The sequence below is a fragment of the Prenolepis imparis genome, unplaced genomic scaffold (assembly GCF_030444845.1).
Source record: "Prenolepis imparis isolate NDT839.2.m4 unplaced genomic scaffold, iyPreImpa1.0 SCAF_7, whole genome shotgun sequence".
NCBI lineage: Eukaryota > Metazoa > Arthropoda > Insecta > Hymenoptera > Formicidae > Prenolepis > Prenolepis imparis.
In genome coordinates, this window is record NW_028141165.1 from 17,267,015 (window position 1) to 17,294,892 (window position 27,878).

Genomic DNA, 27,878 nt, shown 5'->3' on the forward strand with positions numbered 1-27,878 from the left:
AAATCTTGGTAATCGTGGGACAATATGGTGTGGAAAGAATTTTATGAGAATTTCTCTGATTAATATTTATTACAATAAAAATAATAATATCTATCACAATAAAATATAAAATATGTTTGATTAATTTTACTAAATTGCATAGTAAAATTAATCAAACATATTTTATATTTTATTGTGATACATATTATTATTTTTATTGTAATAAATATTAATCAGAAAAATTCTCATAAAATTCTTTCCACACCATATTGTCCCACGATTACCAAGATTTTCAGGGTAAATTCTAAGAGAAAATTCTCTCTGCGTAATTTTCGATCAAGTGCGTGAGTGTATTCGTCAAAGTGTCGATACAATTTATAAAAGAAAAAAAATTCGTTTATTATTCGGTGTGTCACGGTGTGTCGTCTCATTGTTGTCCACTCTAGTCGTGCAATAATTATTCATCAGAAGACATCAAACATCTCTACAAGGTAAAAATTAGTGAGTGAGAGAGGAAGAAAGAGAGAGAGAGAGAGAGAGAGAGAGAGAGAGAGAGAGAGAGAGAGAGAGAGAGAGAGAGAGAGAGAGAGAGAGAGAGAATGTACGCACGCACGCACGCACGCACGCACACACACACACACACACACACACACACACACACATCGCGTGTAGTTAACAGCTGATCGCAGCGAGCGCCTCGCGTAATCGCCCGCGTCGGATAATGAGTTGCGCCGCTCCTGCCTACCGCCCGTACTCGTGCCGTAATTCGCTAAATTTTTCCTTTTATAATTTGAAAACTAAGCTTCGGATAAAATTTTGGCAAAGGAAAAATCGTCTTAGAATTCAGCCAGGAATACGACATTTTAAGGACAAACGGTTGTTTTGAATCACCCTGTATAAATGTGAAAACTGCCATTTTATCTTATATATAAATCTGAAAACTGCCATTTTACTATTATATATAAATCTGAAAACTGCCATTTGAGCGAGAACTTTAATACTTTCGGCTTTCTAGACGTAATTTCAATACTTAATGAAGTTCAGGCTACACGTAGCGTTTAGCTTTATATTTTATTATCAGTATTTGGCGCACTATCGGATTAACATAATCCACAATGTTAACTGTGCTCATCGGATTTTGTCAATCTACAGAACGAAATCGGGTCTGAATGAAGAATTATAGGAAATGAATTTTATTTTAAAAAATTACGAAAGTCATTGTTTTTTATGATGGGCACATATCTATTAATGTAATTATTTAAAAAGACTCATTAATTTTGGTCTTCTATTAACGAAAATTCAACGGTCTGAAAACTGCCATTTTACTATTATATATAAATGTGAAAACTGCCATTTTATCTTATATATAAATCTAAAAACTATAAATTCAAGACTCGCATGTTACCAAAACTTCAAGAAAATAATTCACTTCTGTTTTTATTCATATGATAGCTTCTGCACACATGACGCGACAACGCTTGCCACACGACAAAAATAATGCGGTAGCCAATCAACTTACAATTTTTCCAGATCGACAGATTAATGAGATTTTAGTAGTTCATAAGAAGTTTATATATAGCAGTAAAATAGCAGTGTACAGGTCACTTAATTTTCAACAAGAAAATATCAAAATGTCTAAATATTGATCCTATTTTAAAATATTCTTAATTATTCTTTTTTGAAAAAACAAACTAAAATTGTAATTTTCCCTTAATCATTTATTTATGTTTGCAAACATGTCCAACGGCAGTTATAAGAACTTAGCATATTTGATGTACTAAAAGACTATATATTCACTTTATATAAGGTTTACCAAGTAGTTAGTATTGTAACTAAATTATTCATAAATATATACATGATATATAAGGCTTACCTTGCAAATAATAACAGTTGTATATATTTAATATAAAAATTTTGTATTTATTGGTACTTTTAAGGACTTTATATAAAGAAATGAAAGATTGGTAGTTTTCAGAACAGTCCTTAAAACTGCCGATAAACATATACAGCTTTCAGGACCGACCTGAAAAACACCAAAAGTCCTCGAAACTGCCGATTCACGCCAAAAATTGTCCCGACAACTACCGCTTGACATACATATATATGTATATATATATATATATATGTATATATATATATATATATATATATATAGATAGATAGATAGATAGATCTTTATTCCGATGCCCCTAAGGGATTTCGGGGCGTTTTCAAGGGACCGCCAAACCCCTCACAGCCATCCATCTATCCTCGTCCTCTATTTACAAAACTTCCATAATACATATAATATACGTCAGATCTTCCGTTTTCCTCTCTTCTCCTTTCGTGTCATCCTTCCTTCCTTCCTTCCTTCCTGTCTCCCCGACCTCTGTTTCCTCCTCCTTCTCCCATCCTCCTCTCCTCTCTCCCTCACCCTTTTACAACAAATTTCTCATCCCTCTAACCTGGCCATTTGAAGACCTCACAATAATCTAACCTAACCTCCCTCTCCCTTTCCCCATCTCCCTTCCTCACCTGGTCCACTTCCTCCTTATCCTCCCTCACCCCTCCTATCTAGATCTACCCCTCCATCCTCCTCTGCCTCCCCCCCTACCAGCTCCCTTCCTTTATCTTTTGACTCAATCTTCTCCCTCGCTGTCCCACCCCCATTCCTCCCCGTCTATTTCTATCTTCCTATTCCATACCCTTACCGCCTTTCCTTTCCTTTCCTCCTCTCTCGCCCATTCTAACATTTTCCACCTTATTCTCCTCTCCTCCATCGTCAAATCCTCATCTATGCCTACTCTCCACATTCTTCTAAGATCCCACTTTCTTTCTAACAGCTTTTCCCTATCCTCCTCCTCTTCCAATTCCGCTATCAGCACTTTCTTCCCCCTTTCTCACGTCTTTTCTCTAACTTCCTTCACCTTCACCTCTTTCCCTACTGCCCATGTCATTAACCATTCCACGTCGTTCTTCTTTCCTCCTCATCCTCCCCCTCTACCCCTCTCCAGACTATATTCTTTCTCCTTATTCTTCTCCTCTCTCTTCTCTCTCTAACCTCTTTCTCTCCCCCTCCCCTCTAACCTCTTCTTTCTTTCTGATGCCCTCTCTTCCCACTTCCCCCCTATCCATTCCTCCTTTCCACCCTCTTCCATCCCCCCTTTTCCTTCTTTTTTCCCTTTATCCTCCCTCCTTACCTCTTTCTTCCCCTTACCCTTTCTCCTAACCTCCTCTTCTTCAATCAACTTCCACCATCATTCCCCCTTACTTCCCTCCGCATTCCCCTGCGCCCCTCTTTCTACACTTACTTCTCTCCCTTTCCCTCCCCTGACTCTTTCCTCCTCCCTACTTTCCCCTTCTGTCTCACTCCTCTCACCCCCCTTTTCTCCTCCACCTTTCCCTCCTCTCCCCCATCGTTAACTCTTCATCTATCCCTAATCCCCATTTTCCTCTAATTTCCCACCCTTTCTCTATTCACTCTTTTTTATCCTCCTCTTCCCCCGTCACCACTATCAATATCCAAGAACCTACTTCCCCTTCTCTTTCCTTCACCCCCTTTATCTCAAACTCCCTACCTAACACTCTATCCACTTTCCCCCCATAAACTTTTTCTTTTCTAACCTCCCATCTCCTTCTATCTCTTATCCTTCCTTTTCTAACCTTCCTACCTCTTCATCACTTTCCCCTGTCTTGTCTTCTCTCCTGCGTCCCTTCCTTTTCCTCCTTCCATTGCATCTCTCATCTAAACAGAAACTTCTTCGGACAAACACACACATAAATACATCATTCCCCTGTATCCTGGCCTTAGGCGACCTTACAATCATTCTACTCCACCTTTACCTACCCCCCTTTCCAGTCTTCCCTCCCTTTTCCCCCTTCATTTTCCCATGCCCTCTTACCCTTAAAACCTCCCCTCTTTATCTTCTTCACTCTTTTAACCTTCTGCTTCCTCCGATTCCGCTCTTACGCCTCTACCTCCGTTTTGTCCTCTCTCTCTCCCCTCTTCCCTCCGATGCACTGCTTCATCCCTGTCATCTTCCGTCCGCTCTCTTCCAATTCTTCCTCTGTCTTCTTCTTCTCTCCCCCCTCTTCCGTCCTCTTCTCACATTTCTCTTCTTTTATCCGTTCTCCTCTTATCGCTTCCCTCCATCTCCTGTCTTCTCCACTCTCCGACTCATTCTTTTTACACTCCTTCCTCTCTTTCTTCCTTTCCTCTTCCAATCTCTCTTCCCCTTCCACGTTCTTCCTCCATAACCTCTCCATCATCTCCAGTCTCTCTAGCCTTTTCTCCACTCTTCTACTCCTCTCCTCCTCCTCAGTCTCTCTCTCCGACTTCCTTTCCATCACCTTCAGCATCTTTTCCATTACAGTCTTTTGCTTTGCGAATCGTGCAAAGCCCGAAAATCCCGTCGATTGTTTAAAATTCGGGGCAACCGACACCCCTGGAAAACAATAAACAAACTTGACTTTCTAGATTCTAGACGATCCTCTGTCAACCTGATAGAAAGATTTATAATTTATGACAATCGAGAATTTTCTACAAGGTCGCAGTAATAAAACCACGCGCCCGAATCCGCTTCGCGTACTTAATATACAAAAAAAGACGTATATCAAGAGTAGTTTTTTTAAATCAAGATTTTTCGCGAAATTCGTATTTATTTTTTTGTATTTGTCTTCGAAATTGCATTTATTTATTAAACAAGTATAATAATATGGATAGAAAGAAAAGAAGTGCAAACATTACAAGTGAACAAAGGACACTCTTAATAGAATATATGAAGAACCATCCCGAATTACTTAAAGGAAAATTTATATCTTCATTTACATTAAAAAACGCAATTTCATTATGAACCGAATGACAGAAATTTTAAATGCAGTAAATGGAGCCAAGAAAGATTGGAAAGGTTGGCGTAAAGTAAGATATATAATTTTTTGTAAATAAAAAATTGTACATTACATAGAAATAAATATTTAACAAATAATATTTTATCACAAAAATTTATATTTAAAAAAATATATAAAATATCTTTTAAAACAAACTATTTGCTTTTGTAATTAAAAAGTTAAGATTTTAATTATAATTCAATATTCTTTAAAAATTATAGTTCAATGTTCTTTAAAAATTTTATCTAGAGTTGGCATGATTTCCGATCCCGCAGTAAGGGAAAGCATGCCTTTATAAAACAGTCAATGACAAGAACAGGTGGTGGTGCAAAAAGTACAGAAGTTTTAAGGCCCGAGCACAGACTTTTACATAACGCATAACGCATAAGGCATAGTGCATAACGTAATGCATGGCAACGCACAGACTTGTGCATAAGACATTACCTTAACCTAAATACGCAGTCAATAACGACTTTGGCGTGTTCAGACGTCTTGTCTCCAAAAAAAATTTTTTTTGGTTTTTGTCAAATATACGGATAAAATATAAAGTGTAGTGGCATTGATATATCTGTGTATATTCGTAAGTAAAATATTAATTTAATTAAGATATTAATTTAATCAAATAACAAGGATTATTTGCTAGTGAAGAATTAAAATCAAGGTAGATATTTCTTAGACGACCAAACCAGCTAATGATGTAAAATCTATTTATTTAGCTACGTTTCGACCCCGAATTGGGTCCTCTTCAAGTTACATAACAAAGACAAAGTGATATAATTACATAAACAAAATTAATTCTGACAAAGTGTTCAACGTTATAATATTATACAATAAAATCAAATTAATAAAAACGTAGCTGAATAAATAGATTTTACATCATTAGCTGGTTTGGTCGTCTAAGAAATATTATCTGAACATTATTCTAGATAATTTAATAAGATGGTACCAAAATTTCATCTAGATGATCATCTATATAATTATATTTAGATAACAGCAAATACTGCCTATCATTGAGATTTTATATTAATATTTTAATTTTAGTCATAATTATTTGATGCATATACAATACACTATTTTTAAATTGTATAATATAATTAAGCTAATAAGTTGTAACTTTAATATAAGAATAATTTTATATTTTTCAGGAGTTATAATTCTCTATTTAATACATATAATATGACTTAAAACACGGAAAACAGTGGATACGATTCGGATGATTTCATGAAATTAATATTAGCATTTGTAACATTTGTGCCTCATCCTCCATCTATAACAAAAAGTGTGCAAAAGGAGAAAATTGAATTTAAAAAAAAAAATATTCAGGTATGATTATTTAACTGATTTATAAGAGCTCTTTTCCAAATATTTGTTATAAAAGATCTCTGAATCAATGTAGATTATGCTTGTTTATGATTAGAGATTTTATTTATAAATTAAAAAAAAAGCACTAGTTAATTCATGATAGTACATTGATAACAAATAATATTATTCTATATATACATAGGGTGGCAAATATTTATACATATTATTGTGTCACATCTTAGTATAATTAAATGAATAAATTATGAGAAGTAATTATACATAATTAATGAAAAAAACATTTACAATAGAGTAACATTGACAGCCTCCAAAGCATTAATTATCCATATTGGATAGTCCTTATTGGGATAAGCTGCCAACATATATTCCTGAATATGACAAATTGATAAAATAATATGACAAAAGAATATGCGAATAGTTATTTGTTATTTATTTGTTATTTACGTATTTTTGTATTTCTAGGTTTTTAACTCTTTAATAAGAGACAGAGCATGGATGTAAATGATGATTTTCTTATTTTGTCTTTTTTACAATTATGCTTATTGGCATTGTTACAACAAAGAAATCGGAAGAAAAGATGGTTAAGACGGAGATGGTGGATGAGACCTATAAATATGGCACGTCCTATGTATGGGGATTATGAACACCTGTTCCACGAATTGAAATATAATGATCCTGATATTTTTTTCCGCTTTGTAAGAATGAATGAGGAAACTTTCAATCTCTTACTAGAAATGACTAAGCCTTTTCTAACTAAATTAAGCAAACGAGCTTTTAGTCCAGAACAACGATTAATCATAACTCTAAGGTACTTATTTATGTTGTCATGTAGTATTATATATAAGAATGAAACAAACGTGTGTAGTATGTTATTTTTACAAATAACATACTACACACGTTTGTTTCATAGTGTCTTGTTTTATCTATATATCAAGAGTATTTTTTTGTAGATATTTATCAACTGGAGACCAAATATTATCCATTGCACTGGCTTTTAGATGTGGAGAATCAACTGTAAGGAAAACAATACATGAAACTTGTTCAGTCATAGTAAAGGTATTGCAACCGATTTGTCTCCGTTTACCAATGGAAGAAGAATGGATCGATATTTGCACTGGTTTTCTGGACAGTTGGAATTTTCCTCATTGTGTAGGAGCTTTCGATGGAAAGCATGTGCAGATACAAGCACCGCCAAATTCCGGAAGCTTGTTTTTTAACTACAAAAAGACATTTAGCATTGTACTGATGGCTGCGTGTGACCACAAATATATGTTCACACTAGTCGATGTAGGCTCGTATGGTGGTAATAGTGATGGTGGTGTTTTTACCTCATCTGATATTCATTTGGCACTGCAAGAAGAAACATTAAATCTTCCAAAAGGGACTCTTAATCTTCCTGGAAGCAACATTAAATTACCATTGTGTTTTCTTGGAGATGGTTTTCCAATCAGTGTTAATATGATGCGGCCTTACTCTGGAAAATTACTGGATGAAAGAAAGAAAATATTTAATTACAGGTTAGCAATTAATATGTACTTATTATTAATAATATTATTGTTACGTCCGGCGGACTTCACGATTCTTTTCTTTCCCACGACCAAGGCGAAGTTTGTTGTTAGGTAAATAAAAAAGGAAGAAAAAAGATAATAATAATCTAAGCGGCACGTATATAATAAAACGAAAACGTGCTCTGCGAAACGGACAGCTGCAGATATCGTGAGCGACCGATAAATATTACAAAATCGGTAAATAAAAGAGACCAGGCGGAAAGATGCCGAAAGCGGATTCTTGCCGACACCCTCGCGAATAATAAGTTAAAATCACATATCGGCAAAACATAAAGACGGCGAGAGCGGGCCGAAAGCGAGCCCACCTTTGAGGGGAAAACTAGAACAACGAATTGATAAAATTAAACGTGCCAAGCGAAGCGGCACCGCAGCGGAAACTCTCGCGAGAAACCGACAAACATTGTAAATCGGGAAAACACAACGACGGCGAGAACGCGCCGAAAGCAAATCCTTCCCTAGTAAAATTAGGGGAAAACAAATAATGAAAACGAAAATGTGCAAAATAAGATAGCACACCTGCTATTCTCGCGAGAAAGCGGCGAAAAATATAAAAGAATAAAAAGATACCACACGCATCGCCTCTCAGCAAACAAGCTCTAAGCCGCACGTGAGGGCAATAAAGCGAGAACCCGCCGATAAAAGCGGCACTAACAAACAACAAATATCGCGATATAGGAAAAACTAACAACAAACACCGCCGCCGATATCGAAATCTCGAGACATCCCCGTTTTTGGGAAAGCGAGCTCCGATTCGCAGACGCCTGCACTAAACTTTTGATTCGTCGATCCTTGCAACGCTCTCCATAGAAAGGGAAAGTAAAAATATTAAAAACGCGATTATGAACTTCTATTCGCAGGATTTTATCAAAAGGCGGAACGGAGGGCGTGAATCAAAAACCGGGATATAAACGCGAACTTCTCTGCGCAGCGTCACTTATCGTTCTTCGTCGAACATCCACAGTTTCCTTGCGTTTTCACCGCAACACTTAGTGCGCGAAAGAATTCTCAGTGCGAATTCTCAGTGTGAAATCAACGTGAACACTCAGTGAGAAACTCTGTGAACTTCCGGCATAGCAACAATTGGATATACCAGCCAGACCTAGAGGGCCACTGATCCTACAACGGGCCGATCTTGAACCGAACATTTTATCTACGCACGCCATAAGTAGTAAGTCCCTTTATATGCATATACAATCTCACTCTACTAGAAAGAGTTCTTGAATAAATTAACTTCATTTATTCAAAGCTGTTACCTAATATTCGAAGAAGTTCGTATTAATTATTCCTGAACCCTTCCTTCCCCCGCTGAAGGCTTCCTGCATAATTGCAGCGCGAGCCCTGGTTTCACGGTTTCCTGCATGATTACAGTGCAAGCCCTGGTTTCACGATTTCCTGCATAATTGCAGTGCGAGCCCTGATTTCACGGTTTCCTGCATAATTGCAGTGCGAGCCCTGGTTTCACGGTTTCCTGCATAATTGCAGTGCGAGCCCTGGTTTCACGGTTTCCTGCATGATTACAGTGCAAGCCCTGGTTTCACGGTTTCCTGTATAGCTGCAGCGCAAGCCGCGACCTTCCCTTGTATCCGTCGGGTTTCCTGCATAACTGCAGTGAGAGCCCTCGCAAAGTTCCCTCACCCTAAACAAAATTGCAAAGATGCAAATTTCTTCGGAATAAATATTAAAATTTCACTTCTTAAATAAATATTGAATTCAAGGACTCTTTCTCGAAGAACAGCTCTCTTATATCGCTGTTGTTAGTGGAGACTACGTGCCATTCCCAACGGGTCATAAAGCGGTCCCGAAATCGTCGCAATCGTCGTCTAAGGCGAGAGTTGGCTCGGGCTACGGCGGACTTATTTTCTACAACCGACGACCATAAATTACTCCGCGAAAAACTCGAAATATTAACTAGAGAACACATTAACACTATTAATAGTTACGCCAAAGAAAAAAATTGTAATACACCTAACCGCGACCCACCTCATTACTCTCCGATTTCATCCCCCGAATACGCAGGAACCCCGCGAATTCCCTCTCCCTCTCCCTTCGAACCCACCGAACAGGAGCGAACTCCTCCCTTCCTTCTCGCTGATTCACCTGAATCACCTGCCGAATCTCAGCGGAACCTTTCTCCTCCACCTCCCCTCTCTCCCGCACGCCCAGATTCACCTCGATCTCCGTCCCCGGTTCCCTCCATTATTACCCTTGGGGACTCACCTCCCTCTTCCCCAACGCCCTCCGAAAACCGGGAACTACCGGAAGATTTTGAGACGATAAATCTCAGCGATGACGGTTCGGAAGAACTAGAATCGCACGCCGAACTCACCTACGACCAATTCAGAGCTTGGTTAATTAATCAATTCCCGGGGATAAGGGAAGTCCCGGAAGGAACCTTTACAATCGGTCCGGGGCCAGTAGAACATGAGGCGCTGCGTCAACATCTAATCGACGTAAATCCTGAAGAGATTATCCCTTGGTATGTTCCTGAGCGTAGATATCCATTGGCCGTCCCAGCGCAAGTCTTATTAAGATCCTATCCTCCCTCCACCATCCAGATTCGGGAACTCCCATGACACATACGCACACATGTATACATTATTATTATTCGTTACCTAACTATTAAAATGAAAAATTATTGTAATAACCAATCGGGACCATAATATATTTAGACAATAAACTCTCCCCCCTTTATGTCCCGATTGACGACCTCCGTACTTATGTAACACCCGCGAAACACACACACACACACACACACACACACACACACACCTTTTTATAGATTAAATCCCACGCGCGAGTTAATTGTTACTTATGTATCCGTCTCTTCACCGTTTTTATTTATATAAATAAAACTTAATTTTATTATGAACTCGCGTTTAATTAATTGATTAACCCGCTCTCATTTCCTCCGTCCAGAGATCGCACAGGTCCCATCCCGCGCAAAAGAGATTAAATTCTCTTGCCGAAAAGGGATCACCGAGCGAACGCCCTTTAAATAGCGTAAGAGCGACCCTCGCGGTCGTTGACCTATTTGGGGCCTAAACACGTTCGTTCGGCTCGAACAAAACGCACTACCTGGCGTTGTTCGATTTAAGTAGTTACGTCCTTCCTTTCGACTCTTCCTTCCTTGAGTCTGGACGTAACATTATTATAAGATAATAATTATGATAATAATGATGTATGTGTTACTTAATACGCGTTTCATTAATTTTCAGATTATCTAGAGCAAGACGTACAATAGAAAATACTTTTGGAATTTTATCCTCACGGTGGAGGATCTATAGAAAGCCAATTAATATGCATCCTAAATATGTAGATACGATTGTTATGGCAACAATATGTCTACATAACTTTATAAAGCATGAGGAAAATTGTATACAGAAAATAATAGAATATACTGTCCTGCCAATTTTATCGACACAGAAGATAATGCTGGTAATATCATTCCTGGAGAGTGGCGGCGAAATATTCAAGATGCATTCAGAGATATTCCTCCCACTGCAATGCATCGTGCGACTACTAGTGCATATAAGCAACGGGACAATTGGCTGATTATTTTTTGACACCACCTGGTGAAATAGCGTGGCAATATGAATACGTTAGAAGAGGGCTGCATCACGATGATTTATGAATGATGAACATATGGCAAGTAGAAATTGATTTAATTTATCACATTTAATTTATAAATTGTCGTTATCAACCATATATGTATCTATAAAATAATACATAAAAATATGGGAGAAATTAAATTTATGTTATTATTTCAATAATATGTAATGTATGCCATATTATTAAAATTGACTGAAAAATATATATTTTATGATTTTTATTTCTTCTTGTTTTCATTTATTCAAATACTTGAATTATCTAAATAGAATTAGCTCGTTATTTTTAAAATCACATTTAGATTTTTAATTGCTAAAATATATTAAATTGCTTTAAATATATTAAAAAACTACATCAATCTATAAAATTTTTATGTAGTAATATTGACCTCCTTCAGCAAACAATTTAAGTATTTCGTATTCAAAGTTGGGATCGACAAAATATATCTATTCTTTTTGTTGTATAAATTTATTTTGTATTTTAAATATTATAACAATAATTAAAAATACAATAACATGTAATATAATAATAAAATACAATTACAATGACATATGAAGTATTTCAGGAACTCATGTAGCATATAAAAAAATTATCAGTCGTGCATCGTGGACTATGTGTAACTAAGGATACCATTTAAGGGTGACTATTTTCATTGCACTTTCAATAATCCTAACAGCAACACACATGTTCGAGGAATATCCAGAGGACCTCTAGAGGATGTAAAACATTCTCTGGATGTTCTCTGGACGTCTTTAGAACATGGTGCTGTTAGAGAATAATAATAAAAACACAATAACAGGTATAATAATAAAATTAATAAAATAAAACTTATTCTATTACTTTCAGTCATCATCCTTCAAACGTCAAATGATGTTTATTGCGTGTTTGTCACACTCAAAAATTTTAATTTTAATAGCTCTTGACTACATATCGAAAATAATACGTAATATTTATTTCTTTTTCTCTCTGTTTTTATCTTCAGGCATGTTTGTAAGTGAAGACAGTACTAATTGGCAAAAAGACATATCTTCTGTTGCTTCTGGCTTTAATGATGATAATGATGATGATGATGAAGCTATTGAAGAGCTGTTGTATCTGTTCTCTAATAGAGATGTAACCTTACAAATGGCATTTTCTATATCTGGTGAGTTTTTTTTTATTTTCGTTGTTCACTTAATTTATTTTTTTCTATATAATTAGAGGCATTTAATGTTGATGAGTTTCTAAAAAAATGTGAAGCATTTTAAACGTGTTATAAACCTGTGTGTGTATATACTGTGACGATTTTCGCTCCCCGTCCTCGGAGCACTAGGACGGGAGGAAGCGGCCGTCGACAAAAAAAAAACAATGAAATATTGTCCTTTAATAAATTATTTCCGCGGGAACAAGGGGTCTTGGTCGTTCCGCGCGTGTCGCAGCAGAACGCCAGCCGACGAATACGCGAAATTATACTCGGATTGGGCGCCAGACACGGTCTTTCACGTGTCAATTCGCGATAATTAAACGAACGCGAAAATTCGGCCGGAAGTTCCGCGACGGGCCGGCGGCTCGCCTAACGGTAGAAGGGCAGGGTGTGGTTGCCGCGGGAAAAGACTAATTGATCGAACGATCTAACTCTTGATAGAATAAATTTTCGCGAGACTGATGACTCGATCGAACGTGAAGCGAGATATGACATCACAAAAAGAACACAGAAATAAAAGAAGGCGTGTAATTAATAGAAAAAAAAGGTGATCAGATTTATTATAATAGAACAACTGTGAGAGAAGTTAGCAAATATAAATAAAATCGAATAATATTCAGAGTAAACAGTGCTCTTAAAGGAGATTAAATAATGTCATAAAGAAAGATCCGATAAATCTGACCTTAACAACAGGATATAAAAAGTAAATAATATAACAACAGTGGATAAATTCACAAGTAACAAAAGAATAAAAAAAATAGTACGAATATCATGGAAGTTAATACTACATATTAATCTGGCCGTTATCGTGGCAGCGTGGATCTAATGAACTACTCTAATACAAGATTACGATCTGGAGAAAATAATATCTTTACAGCAATCGACGTACGCTATACAAAGAAGAACCGAAAGCGACGAACAAGATAGCGCGAAATATAACTAATACAAGAATTACGGTTTAGACGCGACAATCAAGGTGATAAAGATACCGGTATATTTCGCGGCTCGGAATATTTTATGTGAATTTCCACGCGATCGGCAGTTCGCAATATACGCGAGAGGTTTCCGCTACAGCGAGAAGAGAGCAGAGAGAGAAACCGCGCCCCTCGCCTATCGCCGTCTCGCTCGCTCTCGCGCGCGTGCACTCTCTGTCTCTCTCGGAGTCACGCTCTCGCACGGGTTCGCGTAAATTCTTACTTCCTGCGTATCTCTGCGCCAACGTAATCGCACGACCAACAATATTCCCTATTACGCAACTAATATTTCATACTCGAATCATCCATACGGCACACTCAATTACCCTTTACAATTACACGAATAATGCGCGACAAGTATGAGAAGGACGCGACGACTAGTGAGCCCCGGAGAGACGAGTTTCGCGAAAGAACCAATTACGACGCGTAATATCGCGACAATCCTCGTCGCATGACCCCGATCGCTCTCACGAAATCGCAAAAGACATAATATTCTCGAAGAAGCGGGCAACGCCCGCAAATTAATTAATTACACTAAATACTTTCGCGATCGGGCCAGAACGACGGAGGCTCGGAATTACACGACGGACGTTTTAGTTACTTTACCGCAAGAAGAGCAAGGGTAGCCTCACCGGACAATCCCTCCTGGATATGTGGCAGTCTCGATATCTTTTTCCCCAATCTCTAAGTCCTCAGACTCTCTTAGCCTCTTAGACACGTGTAGCCGGGTCGAGCGGTCGCGTCAATCTCTCTAATCTGAGTGCCCGCTATCGGCTTCTGGGCGAATTCGGCTGGTCGGAGATAGGGCGTTAGCCAATTAGGACTCTCCGCGATTTTCCCCGATCGCGCGATAGTGGCGAAATTGATAGAGCATTGTCGGTGCCCTTCGCGACAATCTACGTAACAATTATTCGGACGCTGATTATTCATTAAAATCCGAGTCTTTGATAGACTCTCGCTGCGGATCCCCGCGTTGTAGTGGGCGGCCGGCGGAATCCGTCGGAGAGGGTGCGGGTGGGCGGAAACTCTCCGCGGGACCCCGGGCTCTTTTGACGCCGGTTATCGGGCGCGTCCCTGATGGGCCCACGTGAACTCCGGTCCTCTCGCCTCGTGACCGCTCTCCCCGTCCTCGTCTAACTTCCTCAAGTCTTATGTTGTCGCCTCAATGTTTTTATATCGTTGTTTGCAGGTTCGGTTAAGCGCTCAATAATAATATTCGTCACTCGGCAAGGCTCCCAAAAATATAAAAATAAAAGAAACAAAAACTCGTTAATAAGATATTACTTTTCGCGGCGCTAAGTCTCTCGGGGTTCTCATTCTTGCTCGTTTTTCGCTCGCTCTCTTGGCGCGGCCGCTCGGCTTTCGCCCCGCGATAGGGAGTGTACGTGAGTCGGGACGACCACGTCACAATACATATCATAATTTGTGCTAAATAATATTGTAAAGTAAAAAGATTACTTAAGATGTATCGGATTTGTTTCATTTGTAAAAGACTGCTCAACCGGAATAGACGTAGGAAATATGTCCATTTGTTGTCTATCATTTGAGCCTATTTTTAATATATTTCTTTCTGAATCTCTCTCTACATTGTCATTTGGAGATTGTTGGCATGAAGTAGATGCGATCATTGAAGAAGAGTTTTTTCCGCCACGTGAATCAAAGTTTCTATAATATAAAATTGAAAATTATTAATATACTGATAGAACTTTTCATTTTACATAAATATTAGTTACTGTTTTACATACTTTTGAAGATTGGAAAATTTTGTCGACGGAAGTACGTTTTTTGTGCGCACATTGGACAATGTTCTAAAAAAAGTTAAAAAAAATTGCCTATATTATACAAAAAGTGCTAAAAGGAATAAAAAAAGAGTATATACATTGCGACGTCTTTTTCTCCCGACTCGAATAAAAGCCGGAAGAACGGAGCTTGGCCGTCGTCAAAACACAGGGGTTTTAATGTTTCACGCGGCGGAACTAAGCTCGGGGTCGTCCCGCGCGTGTCGCAGCAGAACGCCAGCCGTGCTATTCGCGAGAGACTAGTTTTGGGCGCCAGACGCGGTCTTTCACGCGTCAAATCACAAATCGCGAACCCAACGCAAAGTTTTGGCCGGGAATCCCGCTACGGGCTAACTAGCTCGCCTAACGGCAGAGGGGCAGGGTGTGGTTGCCGAAATTGTTCTAACGGAAGGAACTTACACTCTTTTCGCGATGTGATGAACACAAAAATGACGACACAGACATTTAAGTTGACAGTACTAAAGAAAAGCAGTACGCGATTTAGTTAAGTAAAGCAAAATAATGAAGTTTATTATAAACCAATGTAATAGAAATAAATATAAAAGAAAAACATAATAGCGGATGATAATCAGAGAATAAATTTAATATAACAAAAGATAATAAATAAAAGTTGAAGATAACAAAATATAACTGGAACCGATATTAATAATGAAGTATAATGGAAAACTATGAAAGTAATAAAGAAATGACTATAAAGACGGAAGATAATATACAAGACACAGTAAATCCAAAATTCTATACAAAAGAAAATATTTCGACGATTGAACACAGAGTTATATCCGCGACAAGCTTAAGTCCGAGATACGCGCATCGATAGCATAGAAGAATACGAAAGAATGACCACGACCATACAAATAGACATTATCGAACTGACTTAGATCGCGAACAATCGGAAATTCAGATCGGCGACGAGACTGGAGAGTGATACAATATCTGAATTAATCTATTTTTCGCGATCCGACGGGCGAAATGCACCGGTGAATCGAGGGCGCCGGAATCTTTTCCGCGCGCTGTCTCTCTCACTCACGCGCTCGACTACGCTCGCTCTCTCGCTCGTAATCTCTCTCACTCGCGCGCGTTCTCTCTCACTCGCGCGCTCGACTACGCTCGCTCTCTCACTCGTAATCTCTCTCACTCGCACGCGTTCTCTCTCACTCGCGCGCTCGACTGCGCTCGCTCTCTCGCTCGTAATCTCTCTCCAACGCGTTCGCCGGTGGTCGCGAACTGCGTTATCACTCTCTTTATGTCGAATTCCTCCGCGATGAGATTAACACAAGGTGACGTACGGACACAGCCGGATAACGCATACAACAACGAGATCCGACAACATACGCACTAACAGAAGTAATATTAGAGAAAGACGCGACAACCGGGTAATATGAGACGCGGCATATATGATCGAATCCCAGAGAGACGAAGATTTCGCGTTAATATTATTCACTTGCCCGAAGGTGCGAAAGTACTCGCCGCTTGACGTCGATCGCTCTTACACCAAATAGTTTCCCGAATAAGGCAGAGCCCACGCGACAAAACTTCACTAAATAAGACAATCGCGTCAGAACGGACGAGACTCGGATTAACACCGTGACAGACGTGATAATTATTCAATACGCTTACGAAAGGGTAGCCTCACCGGTACTTCTTCCTTCGCCTTGGTCCCTCTTGATTCGCGTCTTTATCGCCAGAATATCTCGGGTCGTCACCCGTCTCGCCAAGTTGAGCGGTCGCACCAATCTGCCGGATCTATCGGCCCGAAAATCGACAGCTGGATCAATGCTGCGCACGCGGGGTGCGTACGCGATAACCAATTACGGCGCCGTGCCGTCTACCGTCGTCGCGCGAGATTAGCAAGACCGTACGGGGGTTCACAGCACCCCTTGTGATGGTGACGAAATATATTTATTCGCGCGGTATTTGCGTGGGGTTTCGAGGCCCTCGCGACCTCGCGCCGCGGGGCTCCCCGCGGTGGCCTTGTGTCCAGTATCCGACGGAGCGGTAACCCGCGGGAGGAACGTTATCTTCCCGGTCTGGGCCCTTTCGGCGCCTGTTGTCGGGCGCCTCACTGGATCTCCTGTCAGTAGATTGTCAAGGCCGAATTCCTACGTGACGCTCTGTATTTGCTTCCTTCTTTGTTGTTAAGAAGGGCAGTTCTTACGGTTCTCGGCGGTATGTTTATCTCGCTAATCTCTCCAACCGCGGCTGTCTCTTTCCTGCGACGACAACACCTCTCTCTCTCTTTCTCCAGCGACAATATTCTCTCTCGGTCAGGCTCCTAAAAATAAAGTAAAATACACGCGAATTAGTAACAATTGATACTGTTTTGCTCAGTCTCTCTGGGATTTTCGGTTTCGCTCTCTCTCTGTCGCTCTCTCGCGATTGGCGTGACCGCTTGGCTTTTTGCCCCGCGATTAGGCTGGGGCGGACGCGCGTCGTGACGACCACGTCACACCCCCCCATGCCAAGAAAGACCGTACCGGTCAGGCTACCCTTCACTTTTTGGGATCCGAGCCTCTACCGGCCGACGCGGGCAAGAGCTACCGAAATCCCCAGAGCTAAGACGGCATTTTGGCACACAACAAGAAAATCATATTATCATCTCCTATGAAACATGAATGGACGACACCTTACGATATGGATGCCCTTTCGGGAGCGATATCGTCTCTCTGCGGTTAAGTCGCGCTACATTTGATCGCGCTTGGCGCAGATTACGATTTTTATGATGGAGTTCGACTTCGTTCGCTCGCCTACCGCGGCGGGTCTTACGCAAGGAGAGAAGGTACTAAATTGACAGACTCCTAAGTTAAGAGTCTCGACAACACAAAAAAAAAAACGTATATTTTCGTATTCACTAATACACCATATCGGTCGCTCTACTACATACTAGTACGAGTACAAAAAAAAATTAATTAATTAGGCGCGACAACAAAATTAATACGATAACACGGATACTGATAAGGCGCGATTTTAGAAACAGAACGAAAATTATACGGAACGATAGAGGGCGCCACTCCTAGCAAAGGCGACTATGACGAAAAGAAGAACAAACTTAATATTAATAATACGCGACAACTAGACGAACGAAAAAAACAAAAAAAAACAATATTCTGGGTGTCGCAACAAAAAAAACTTGGGTATGCCCCCAAGGAGAGTCCCTGGACCGGTCCTACTCCGACCTCCGATTCTCCCGGCGATTCAGTGGCGGTGGTAGTCCTCGGCGTCGCGGAGGCTCGGGCCCCTCATGTCCGCGTCCCGGAATGTACGGGCCTTGGGCGAGCCACCCCTCGCGACAATCCGGGCAGTGTCGCACCGTGGTGCCTAGGCGTCCGCAGCGGAAGCAGAGCTGTACGGAACTCCACTCTCGCTTTCGGGGGCACTCCCTCCGGAAGTGATCATGGCCCCCGCAGCTCCAACATCCTTGGGTGGTGGACCCCATTATCTCACCGGGGAAGGGCCGAGGTACTCGCTGCCATGGCTCCACAGGACGATGCGGTACGCGTGGGAACTCGTCGAAAGCGCTCTGTGCCAGGACGAATAGATCCTCCGTCTGGGTTCGAGGCATCGCGACAGGCTCTTCTGACGCGGCGGCGTCAGTTTCCCGGGTGGTACTCTCGGGATCCATTGTCGGGACGTCCTCCGATACCTCCACTACCTCCCTCGTGCTGTCGGGCTCCTCCCGGGACGCTCGGCGTCGGTCGGCTTGGATTTGGGCGACCTCCACTAGGAGATCAGCCCAAAATCCGGGATGCTCCTCGTCCTCCTTGACGATGATCTCCGCGGCTGCGCGGAGACTTCTTCGCGACACCATCGTTGGCTCTCTGGCAGGAGCGCGACAACCAAATCTACGAATTAGGGGAAACTATATATGGTTTTAGATCCTTCACGTGTATTTTTCCAAGTGATCGACCTGCCTCGTTCTCCAACTCGTACACTACGGGCGACAATATGCGCGATATCGTGAACGGACCGTGAAACTTAGTAGCTAATTTCGCTGATACCGCGTGAGCGGCGGACGACAATACATGTTGTCGTTTTAAAACTGCATCGCCGATGTGGAATTGTCGATCGCGTCTCCGCAAATTATAGTAATGCGCCTGTTTTTGATGCGCTGCGTCTAAATTCTCGATTATCCAGTCTCGTAACGTTTGAACCTTTTCCATGCGAGTTCGCCACTCGATCGGGGTTGCTTCTACTATCGCGACATCCGCCTCCTGCCTCCCTCGCTCTATATTCACCGGCTGGGGTTCTCGGCCAAAATTTAGGAACGCGGGTGTGGTCCCTAGGGACGTATGCAGCGCGGTATTGTACGCGAATCTAAATTCGGCTATGTGCTTGTCCCACTCTCTGTGATTTTCCTCGAGGAAAGCTGTGATCATCGTTTTAATCACCCTGTTTACTCGCTCGACCGGATTCGCTTGCGGATGGTAGGGAGGTACGGTGGTGTGTGCGATACCCCGTTCCTGCGCAAAAGCTTTTAACTCGCGATTTATAAACTCCGTACCATTGTCGGTCAGCAACACTCGCGGCGCACCCCACCGATGCACGACAACCTCGTCTAATAGCTCTCGGATCTTTTTCCCTGTAGCCTTTCTAAGCGGACAACACTCTATCCATTTAGTGAATAAGTCTTGCATTACGATAAGGTACGTATCCGTTCTTGCTACGTGGGAACGGTCCCATTACATCGACAGCGACGACGGTCCACGGAGTCTCTACCGTTCGTCTCCCCATTAATCCGACGGGAGCTGCTTGTTCGACCTTAGTTCGTTGACAGGTATCGCAACGGCGAACATATCCCGCGACATCTTTAAACATACGTGGCCAAAAATAACGCAATGCGACTCGATGATACGTCTTCTCGACACCCAAATGACCAGCTTGCGGTACGTCATGCGCTTCGCGTATGATGTCCAAACGCGATTCTTTAGGCAGCACGAGCTTCCATTGTTCTAAATCGTCTACGACCTGTGACACGACTCGGTTGGGTTTTCGGAAATATAAGCGGTCGTCTTCTACTTTCCAGCCCGGATATCGATGTGGTTTTTCCTCCACTTCCCGTACGCGAGCCTTATACCAGTCGTCCTGAGTTATGTCTAGAGCGCACATTTCCCCCGCGGATTCGTATATTCGCGACAACGCATCCGGAACGTGATGCAACGCTCCTTTCCTATGCTCGACCGTGTAATCGTATTCGAGAAGCTCCAAAGCCCATCGCGCTAACCGGCCTGTGGGATTTTTTAAGTTGTTTAACCACCGTAGGCTACTGTGATCGGTGATGACTCTGAATCTGTACCCCTCGAGATACGGCCTAAACTTTTTAATCGCCCACACGACTGCCAAGCATTCTTGCTCGGTCGTAGCATACTTTTTCTCTGCTTCCGATAAGGCGCGACTGGCGAACGCGACAACGTGTTCGACGCCCTCCGTTTCCTGCGTCAATACTGCGCCTAACCCTACGGAACTCGCGTCCGTTTGCAGCACAAAAGGCAACTCGAATTTAGGGCAGGTCAACGTAGGGGGTGACACGATACATTTCTTTACGGTCTCGAATGCTGATTTTTGTTCATCCCCCCACTCCCAAGAGTTGTTCTTCTTAAGGAGGCGCGTTAAGGGTTCTAGTTTCGTAGCGCACTGTGGAATAAAACGACGATACCACGATGCCATCCCAATAAATCGTCTTACTTGCTTAATATTTTTCGGTGGCGGGTACTCGACAATCGGCGCGGTTTTATCCGGATCCACCTTTAATCCTTCCTGATGTACTACGAACCCTAGATATTTAACCTGCGAGCGGCAGAATTTACTTTTATCCGGGTTGATGGTTAGTCCGGCCTCACTTATCTTATCTAGCACGCGTTTTAACCACTGAAGGTGTTCGTCAAAAGTGCGCGTCACGACCACGATGTCGTCCAGGTACGCGAAAGCATGGGGCTCCATTTCTGGTCCGATGAGACGATCAAGTAAGCGCTGAAAAGTTGCGGGGGCTCCGGTGAGCCCGTACGGCATTCGTTTAAAATGAAATAATCCCTTACCCGGTACCGTAAACGCAGTTAACTCGCGACTATTTCGTTCTAGCGGAATTTGAAAATAAGCCTGGCTAAGGTCAATCGTTGAAATGAATTGGGCGGACCGAAGTTTGTCGAGTATGGCGTTCATATAGGGAAGCGGATATGCGTCCTTTCGCGACACCTCATTCAATTTACGGAAGTCGAGACAAAAGCGGTATGAGCCATTCGGTTTTTTTATCATGACTATAGGAGTCGACCACTCGCTATTCGACGGTTCTATTATGTCTACCGCCAACATTTTATCTACCTCCGTGTAGATTGCTTCTTGGATTTTTGGCGACACTTGATAATATCGTTGTTTAATGGGCGCGTGGTTCCCGATATCGATTTTATGTTTGGTTAAGGTGGTTTCGCCCGGTTTATTCGGATCGCCTTTTAGTTCCGCTCCAAGAAATTCGTCTAACCGTAGTTGTTCGTCGGACGCTAAGTCTATTAAACCGCAGCACACCGGCATTTTAGCGCGACACCTGGGATTTCGGGCGCGAGATCGTTTCTTGGTGTTAACGGGGAATTTCCCTATTGTCCTGTTTGCCGTGCTACTCGGCGACCACTCCGGGTGCGACAATTTTTTTTTCTTTTCGGGTATTGGCTCCGTGCACCCGTCCCTAGGCTTTATATTCGCGTGAGCGCTAAGGGGTGAGGCACCGGGACCCGTCTCGAACTCGTAATCTACCGTCGAGTCCTCCACGAAGAACCATTTACGAGTCGCGAAGTTTACCCCGAGGCCAAAGGTCGACAGAAAATCCATCCCCACTATTATCGACAACGCTAATGTGGTTAGGGCACACGCCCTTATGGTGCGCGTTCTATTCTTTAGCGTGAAAGGGAGGTCGATTTCCCCCTTGATTCGCGTGGTCTGTCCCGTCGCGGTAGTTACCCTCTTACCTTCGGAACTACGGAATGACCGATTCATTCCTTGTAATAACGCGACAACGTCGGATCCCAAAAAGGTGCGACTCGATCCGGAACCTAATAACGCGAGATACTCTCTCCCCACAATTTTAACACGAATAAAAGACAACGACGACTTTTCGCGACAATCAAACGTACTATATGAAAATTCACGGACACACGACACGACATGATTCGGAAGGTGGTTGTTTGTAGGAGTCGTATTCCCTCCCTTAATCGACTCCCTTATTCTTTTCCCGAACAATCCGGGCACGAACGTAACGTCACTTCCGCCCGACCGCACCGGTAACAGTGCTTTCGCGGGGCGGCTTCACAATCTCGTGAAAGGTGGCCCACGGTATCGCAGTTCCAGCATTTCGCGGTAATCGCACGCGCAGGCTTGGTTCGTGGGGTCGCGGAAGTGGACGCGGTTCCCGACGTCTTACTGGACTCGGCCTCGGACTTGGCTTTTCGCCCTCCTTCTTTCTTCCCTGTGCGAGATCCTTGAGTCGAGGTGGTCGAACTCGCGGTCGACGTGTCGAGAGCGGCCACGGTCTCGTGATGCTTCCCCGGTCGATTCGAGTTGCGGGGCGATCGATACGCTAGATCGGGAAATAAGGACTTCTCCGGAGTCGGCGGAGCGCGATAACGTTGCGTCGCCGAGTGACTAGCTTCGGCATGCGTCGCTAGATACTCGAGGACTTCTAAATCGGCGAGTTCGTTTCGGCGCAGCGTAACCTGCAATCGCGGCAGCATGTTACGGAAGGCGCTGCTGACCATTTCCGCCTCACTTAATGGGGGCGACACCCGATCAAGTAATGCCCTCAAGCATGTAAGATAGTCCGCGACAGGCTCGTATTCCCCTTGAGTACGACGCATAATCTCATCTCTGAGCGCGAACTGAAAATCTGGGTCGCCAAAACGAGTTCGCCACGCGTTCGTAAACGCAGCCCATGAAGCTAACCGATCCTTTTTAGCGCGGAACCAATAGAGCGCAATACCGGTCAAGAAAAACGGCAGACAACGCAGAATGTCCTCGTCGGATACGGGAATGAGTTCTCGGCCCTCCTCGATTCGTAGTAAGAATGTCTCGGCATCCTCTCCCCGCGCACCGGAAAACTTCAAATTCCACTTTCTCATTACATTATAGGCGGTCGCGGCCGAATTACTCGAGGAACCGTTTCCCGAACGACGTCCGCTCGATCTCGAAGTACCCGGAGATCCACGCGACAACCGACGATCACCCGGTGGCATAGGGCTGTCCGGTCGCTCATCTTCTCCCCGCGGAGGTTCTAAGCAATCGTTATCTGACATATCGTTGGTCTCGAAAGTTAACCGTACCCCTATTCTATCGCTTCGCACGCGGCGCAATAACCGGGCAGTCAGGATAGAGTAACTGCCTTCAGTCGAAAGTCTTCGCCGATGTAATTCGTCAATTAACTGACCGCGGTTTAATACAAAAACCCACTCGTCTTCCGGATCCACACGACTCATAGGTCAGGCGACACGACTTTCGAACGATACCGTGCACATTAATCGAAATTCTCGCCGCGAAGTACTCGAAAATACTCCGATCCTCAACGCGAGCAAAATAACAAGGTCGCACTAACGGAAAGGGTACGCGAATTTCTAACACGCACACACAGGACGCGAAGAAAAGAAAGGACAAAAAAAAGGAACGGAAAAAAAACTTAATAACTCACGCTATAATCACACTTAACAGTACGTCAATATAAATCCTAATATTTGTAATTCATATATAGTATCCTGTAAGAAAAGATTAATAACAAGCAACATGTGAGTGAAATCGTTCTGAGCGGTTCGCACAATATAAAAACTATTTACTTGATCTCGATAACGGTCTTTGGTTGAGTTCAATATTTATTCAGGCTGATACGTATTGAGAACAAGCGACAAAAAAAAACTGCTGTCGGGCATTCTGAGTAGCTTCTGTTATATTCCAAATACTTTATGACTTATTACTTTACTACTGAAATGAACTATTTCTTGGGTTCATCAACTTCTAATAACAAAAGCAAGAGAAGAAGAGAAAAAAAAAGGTTTTAGATTAAATCAGCTGTGAAAGAGTGTACTGCCTCAAACGTTAGTAATATCAGTGACCGATTTAATTCAATCTTAATATCACAGTTAATACCGCTAATGAGATTTCCTCACTTCAGACTTGCTCTGAAATAGCGTTTAAAGCACAAAATCACACCCAAAATACCAGTCACAATTCCAAATCTCATATCTCAAGCCACATCAGAACGATCCATAAATAATTCAGTCAATAAATCAATTCTTAAATTAATACAGTAATACATCACGGAAACAATAAATCAATTCGTCAATGCAACTATAAATCCGTAAATCCATAAATGCGACCTCTATTAATCACAGATATATCCCAAATGATACTGAAAATAATGATAAACGCGAATATGTTTGCTCCCGAAATTTGTCAACGTGGCCCCACGTTGGGCGCCAATTTTTGCGACGTCTTTTTCTCCCGACTCGAATAAAAGCCGGAAGAACGGAGCTTGGCCGTCGTCAAAACACAGGGGTTTTAATGTTTCACGCGGCGGAACTAAGCTCGGGGTCGTCCCGCGCGTGCCGCAGCAGAACGCCAGCCGTGCTATTCGCGAGAGACTAGTTTTGGGCGCCAGACGCGGTCTTTCACGCGTCAAATCACAAATCGCGAACCCAACGCAAAGTTTTGGCCGGGAATCCCGCTACGGGCTAACTAGCTCGCCTAACGGCAGAGGGGCAGGGTGTGGTTGCCGAAATTGTTCTAACGGAAGGAACTTACACTCTTTTCGCGATGTGATGAACACAAAAATGACGACACAGACATTTAAGTTGACAGTACTAAAGAAAAGCAGTACGCGATTTAGTTAAGTAAAGCAAAATAATGAAGTTTATTATAAACCAATGTAATAGAAATAAATATAAAAGAAAAACATAATAGCGGATGATAATCAGAGAATAAATTTAATATAACAAAAGATAATAAATAAAAGTTGAAGATAACAAAATATAACTGGAACCGATATTAATAATGAAGTATAATGGAAAACTATGAAAGTAATAAAGAAATGACTATAAAGACGGAAGATAATATACAAGACACAGTAAATCCAAAATTCTATACAAAAGAAAATATTTCGACGATTGAACACAGAGTTATATCCGCGACAAGCTTAAGTCCGAGATACGCGCATCGATAGCATAGAAGAATACGAAAGAATGACCACGACCATACAAATAGACATTATCGAACTGACTTAGATCGCGAACAATCGGAAATTCAGATCGGCGACGAGACTGGAGAGTGATACAATATCTGAATTAATCTATTTTTCGCGATCCGACGGGCGAAATGCACCGGTGAATCGAGGGCGCCGGAATCTTTTCCGCGCGCTGTCTCTCTCACTCACGCGCTCGACTACGCTCGCTCTCTCGCTCGTAATCTCTCTCACTCGCGCGCGTTCTCTCTCACTCGCGCGCTCGACTACGCTCGCTCTCTCACTCGTAATCTCTCTCACTCGCACGCGTTCTCTCTCACTCGCGCGCTCGACTGCGCTCGCTCTCTCGCTCGTAATCTCTCTCCAACGCGTTCGCCGGTGGTCGCGAACTGCGTTATCACTCTCTTTATGTCGAATTCCTCCGCGATGAGATTAACACAAGGTGACGTACGGACACAGCCGGATAACGCATACAACAACGAGATCCGACAACATACGCACTAACAGAAGTAATATTAGAGAAAGACGCGACAACCGGGTAATATGAGACGCGGCATATATGATCGAATCCCAGAGAGACGAAGATTTCGCGTTAATATTATTCACTTGCCCGAAGGTGCGAAAGTACTCGCCGCTTGACGTCGATCGCTCTTACACCAAATAGTTTCCCGAATAAGGCAGAGCCCACGCGACAAAACTTCACTAAATAAGACAATCGCGTCAGAACGGACGAGACTCGGATTAACACCGTGACAGACGTGATAATTATTCAATACGCTTACGAAAGGGTAGCCTCACCGGTACTTCTTCCTTCGCCTTGGTCCCTCTTGATTCGCGTCTTTATCGCCAGAATATCTCGGGTCGTCACCCGTCTCGCCAAGTTGAGCGGTCGCACCAATCTGCCGGATCTATCGGCCCGAAAATCGACAGCTGGATCAATGCTGCGCACGCGGGGTGCGTACGCGATAACCAATTACGGCGCCGTGCCGTCTACCGTCGTCGCGCGAGATTAGCAAGACCGTACGGGGGTTCACAGCACCCCTTGTGATGGTGACGAAATATATTTATTCGCGCGGTATTTGCGTGGGGTTTCGAGGCCCTCGCGACCTCGCGCCGCGGGGCTCCCCGCGGTGGCCTTGTGTCCAGTATCCGACGGAGCGGTAACCCGCGGGAGGAACGTTATCTTCCCGGTCTGGGCCCTTTCGGCGCCTGTTGTCGGGCGCCTCACTGGATCTCCTGTCAGTAGATTGTCAAGGCCGAATTCCTACGTGACGCTCTGTATTTGCTTCCTTCTTTGTTGTTAAGAAGGGCAGTTCTTACGGTTCTCGGCGGTATGTTTATCTCGCTAATCTCTCCAACCGCGGCTGTCTCTTTCCTGCGACGACAACACCTCTCTCTCTCTTTCTCCAGCGACAATATTCTCTCTCGGTCAGGCTCCTAAAAATAAAGTAAAATACACGCGAATTAGTAACAATTGATACTGTTTTGCTCAGTCTCTCTGGGATTTTCGGTTTCGCTCTCTCTCTTTCGCTCTCTCGCGATTGGCGTGACCGCTTGGCTTTTTGCCCCGCGATTAGGCTGGGGCGGACGCGCGTCGTGACGACCACGTCACAACATATATATTTATATTATATTATATATATGTATATACAATATATAACATAATATATACAATTTTATTTTCATTACCTTCTTCTTTTTACAAATGGTTCCAAAAATGTCATATTTTCGAAAAATTCGAAACTTTTCCTTTTTGAAGCACCACTTCCAGTGGTTGTTTCTCTTTGTCTCTGTTTTTTTTCACGCGTATATCGTTCTCTTAATCTTATCCATCTAGACTGACATTCATCCCCTAGAAATAAAAAGTGACATGTATTGCTGCCTTAAAAATTTATAAAAATAAAACAAATTTAAAAAAATATTTACGTGTCATGTTTAATATTATTCCTATTTCTGTCCAGGCATTTTGCTTTTTAATTATGTCTCTAAAATCAGTTAATTCCTTATTATATAAATAAGGATGATCTCTTACTAAAGAGATGAGTAAAGCATCTTCATCTGTTTCATTTTGATCTACTTCATTTTCAGTCTCATATAGATTCTCTAATTCACAGGAATTTTCATTTTCATCATATTGAGAATAGAAAGAATATGAATTGTGATCCATTTTGATATCCTATAAATATAAAATACTCATATATAATAATAATAATTATATATAATATAGTTAAATATAAATATAAAAAAATATATATCTACGATATAGAAAATATATAAAAATCTACACCTTATAACATTAATCAAATATTTCTTCTTTGGATTTAAGTAGCAGCAAGCACCAAATGTGAGCTCATTATCTGAGCTCTGAGATGACTTACGATC

General features: G+C 42.3%; 1 protein-coding gene across 1 annotated transcript; it reads right to left on the minus strand.

Moving 5' to 3' along the window:
* Positions 1-12,317: 12,317 nt before the first annotated feature.
* Positions 12,318-27,663, minus strand: LOC145938666 (uncharacterized). Its single transcript, XM_083042432.1, has 4 exons — positions 27,423-27,663; positions 27,186-27,348; positions 15,242-15,304; positions 12,318-12,441 (listed from the first exon to the last, which is right to left on the minus strand). Exons 1-4 carry the CDS (start codon positions 27,661-27,663, stop codon positions 12,318-12,320), a joined length of 591 nt encoding a protein of 196 aa, XP_082898558.1.
* Between the last annotated feature and the right edge of the window lie 215 nt (positions 27,664-27,878).

Bases quoted from the DNA above. Each gene is read 5' to 3' on its own strand.
- LOC145938666 (XM_083042432.1), bottom strand. From the start codon at position 27,663: ATGGATCACAATTCATATTCTTTCTATTCTCAATATGATGAAAATGAA. The intron at 27,349-27,422 runs GTAAATATTTTT...TTTTATTTCTAG, and splicing joins AATAATATTAAACATGACAC to GGGATGAATGTCAGTCTAGA. The intron at 12,442-15,241 runs GTATGTAAAACA...CATCTCTATTAG, and splicing joins AAATTTTCCAATCTTCAAAA to AGAACAGATACAACAGCTCT.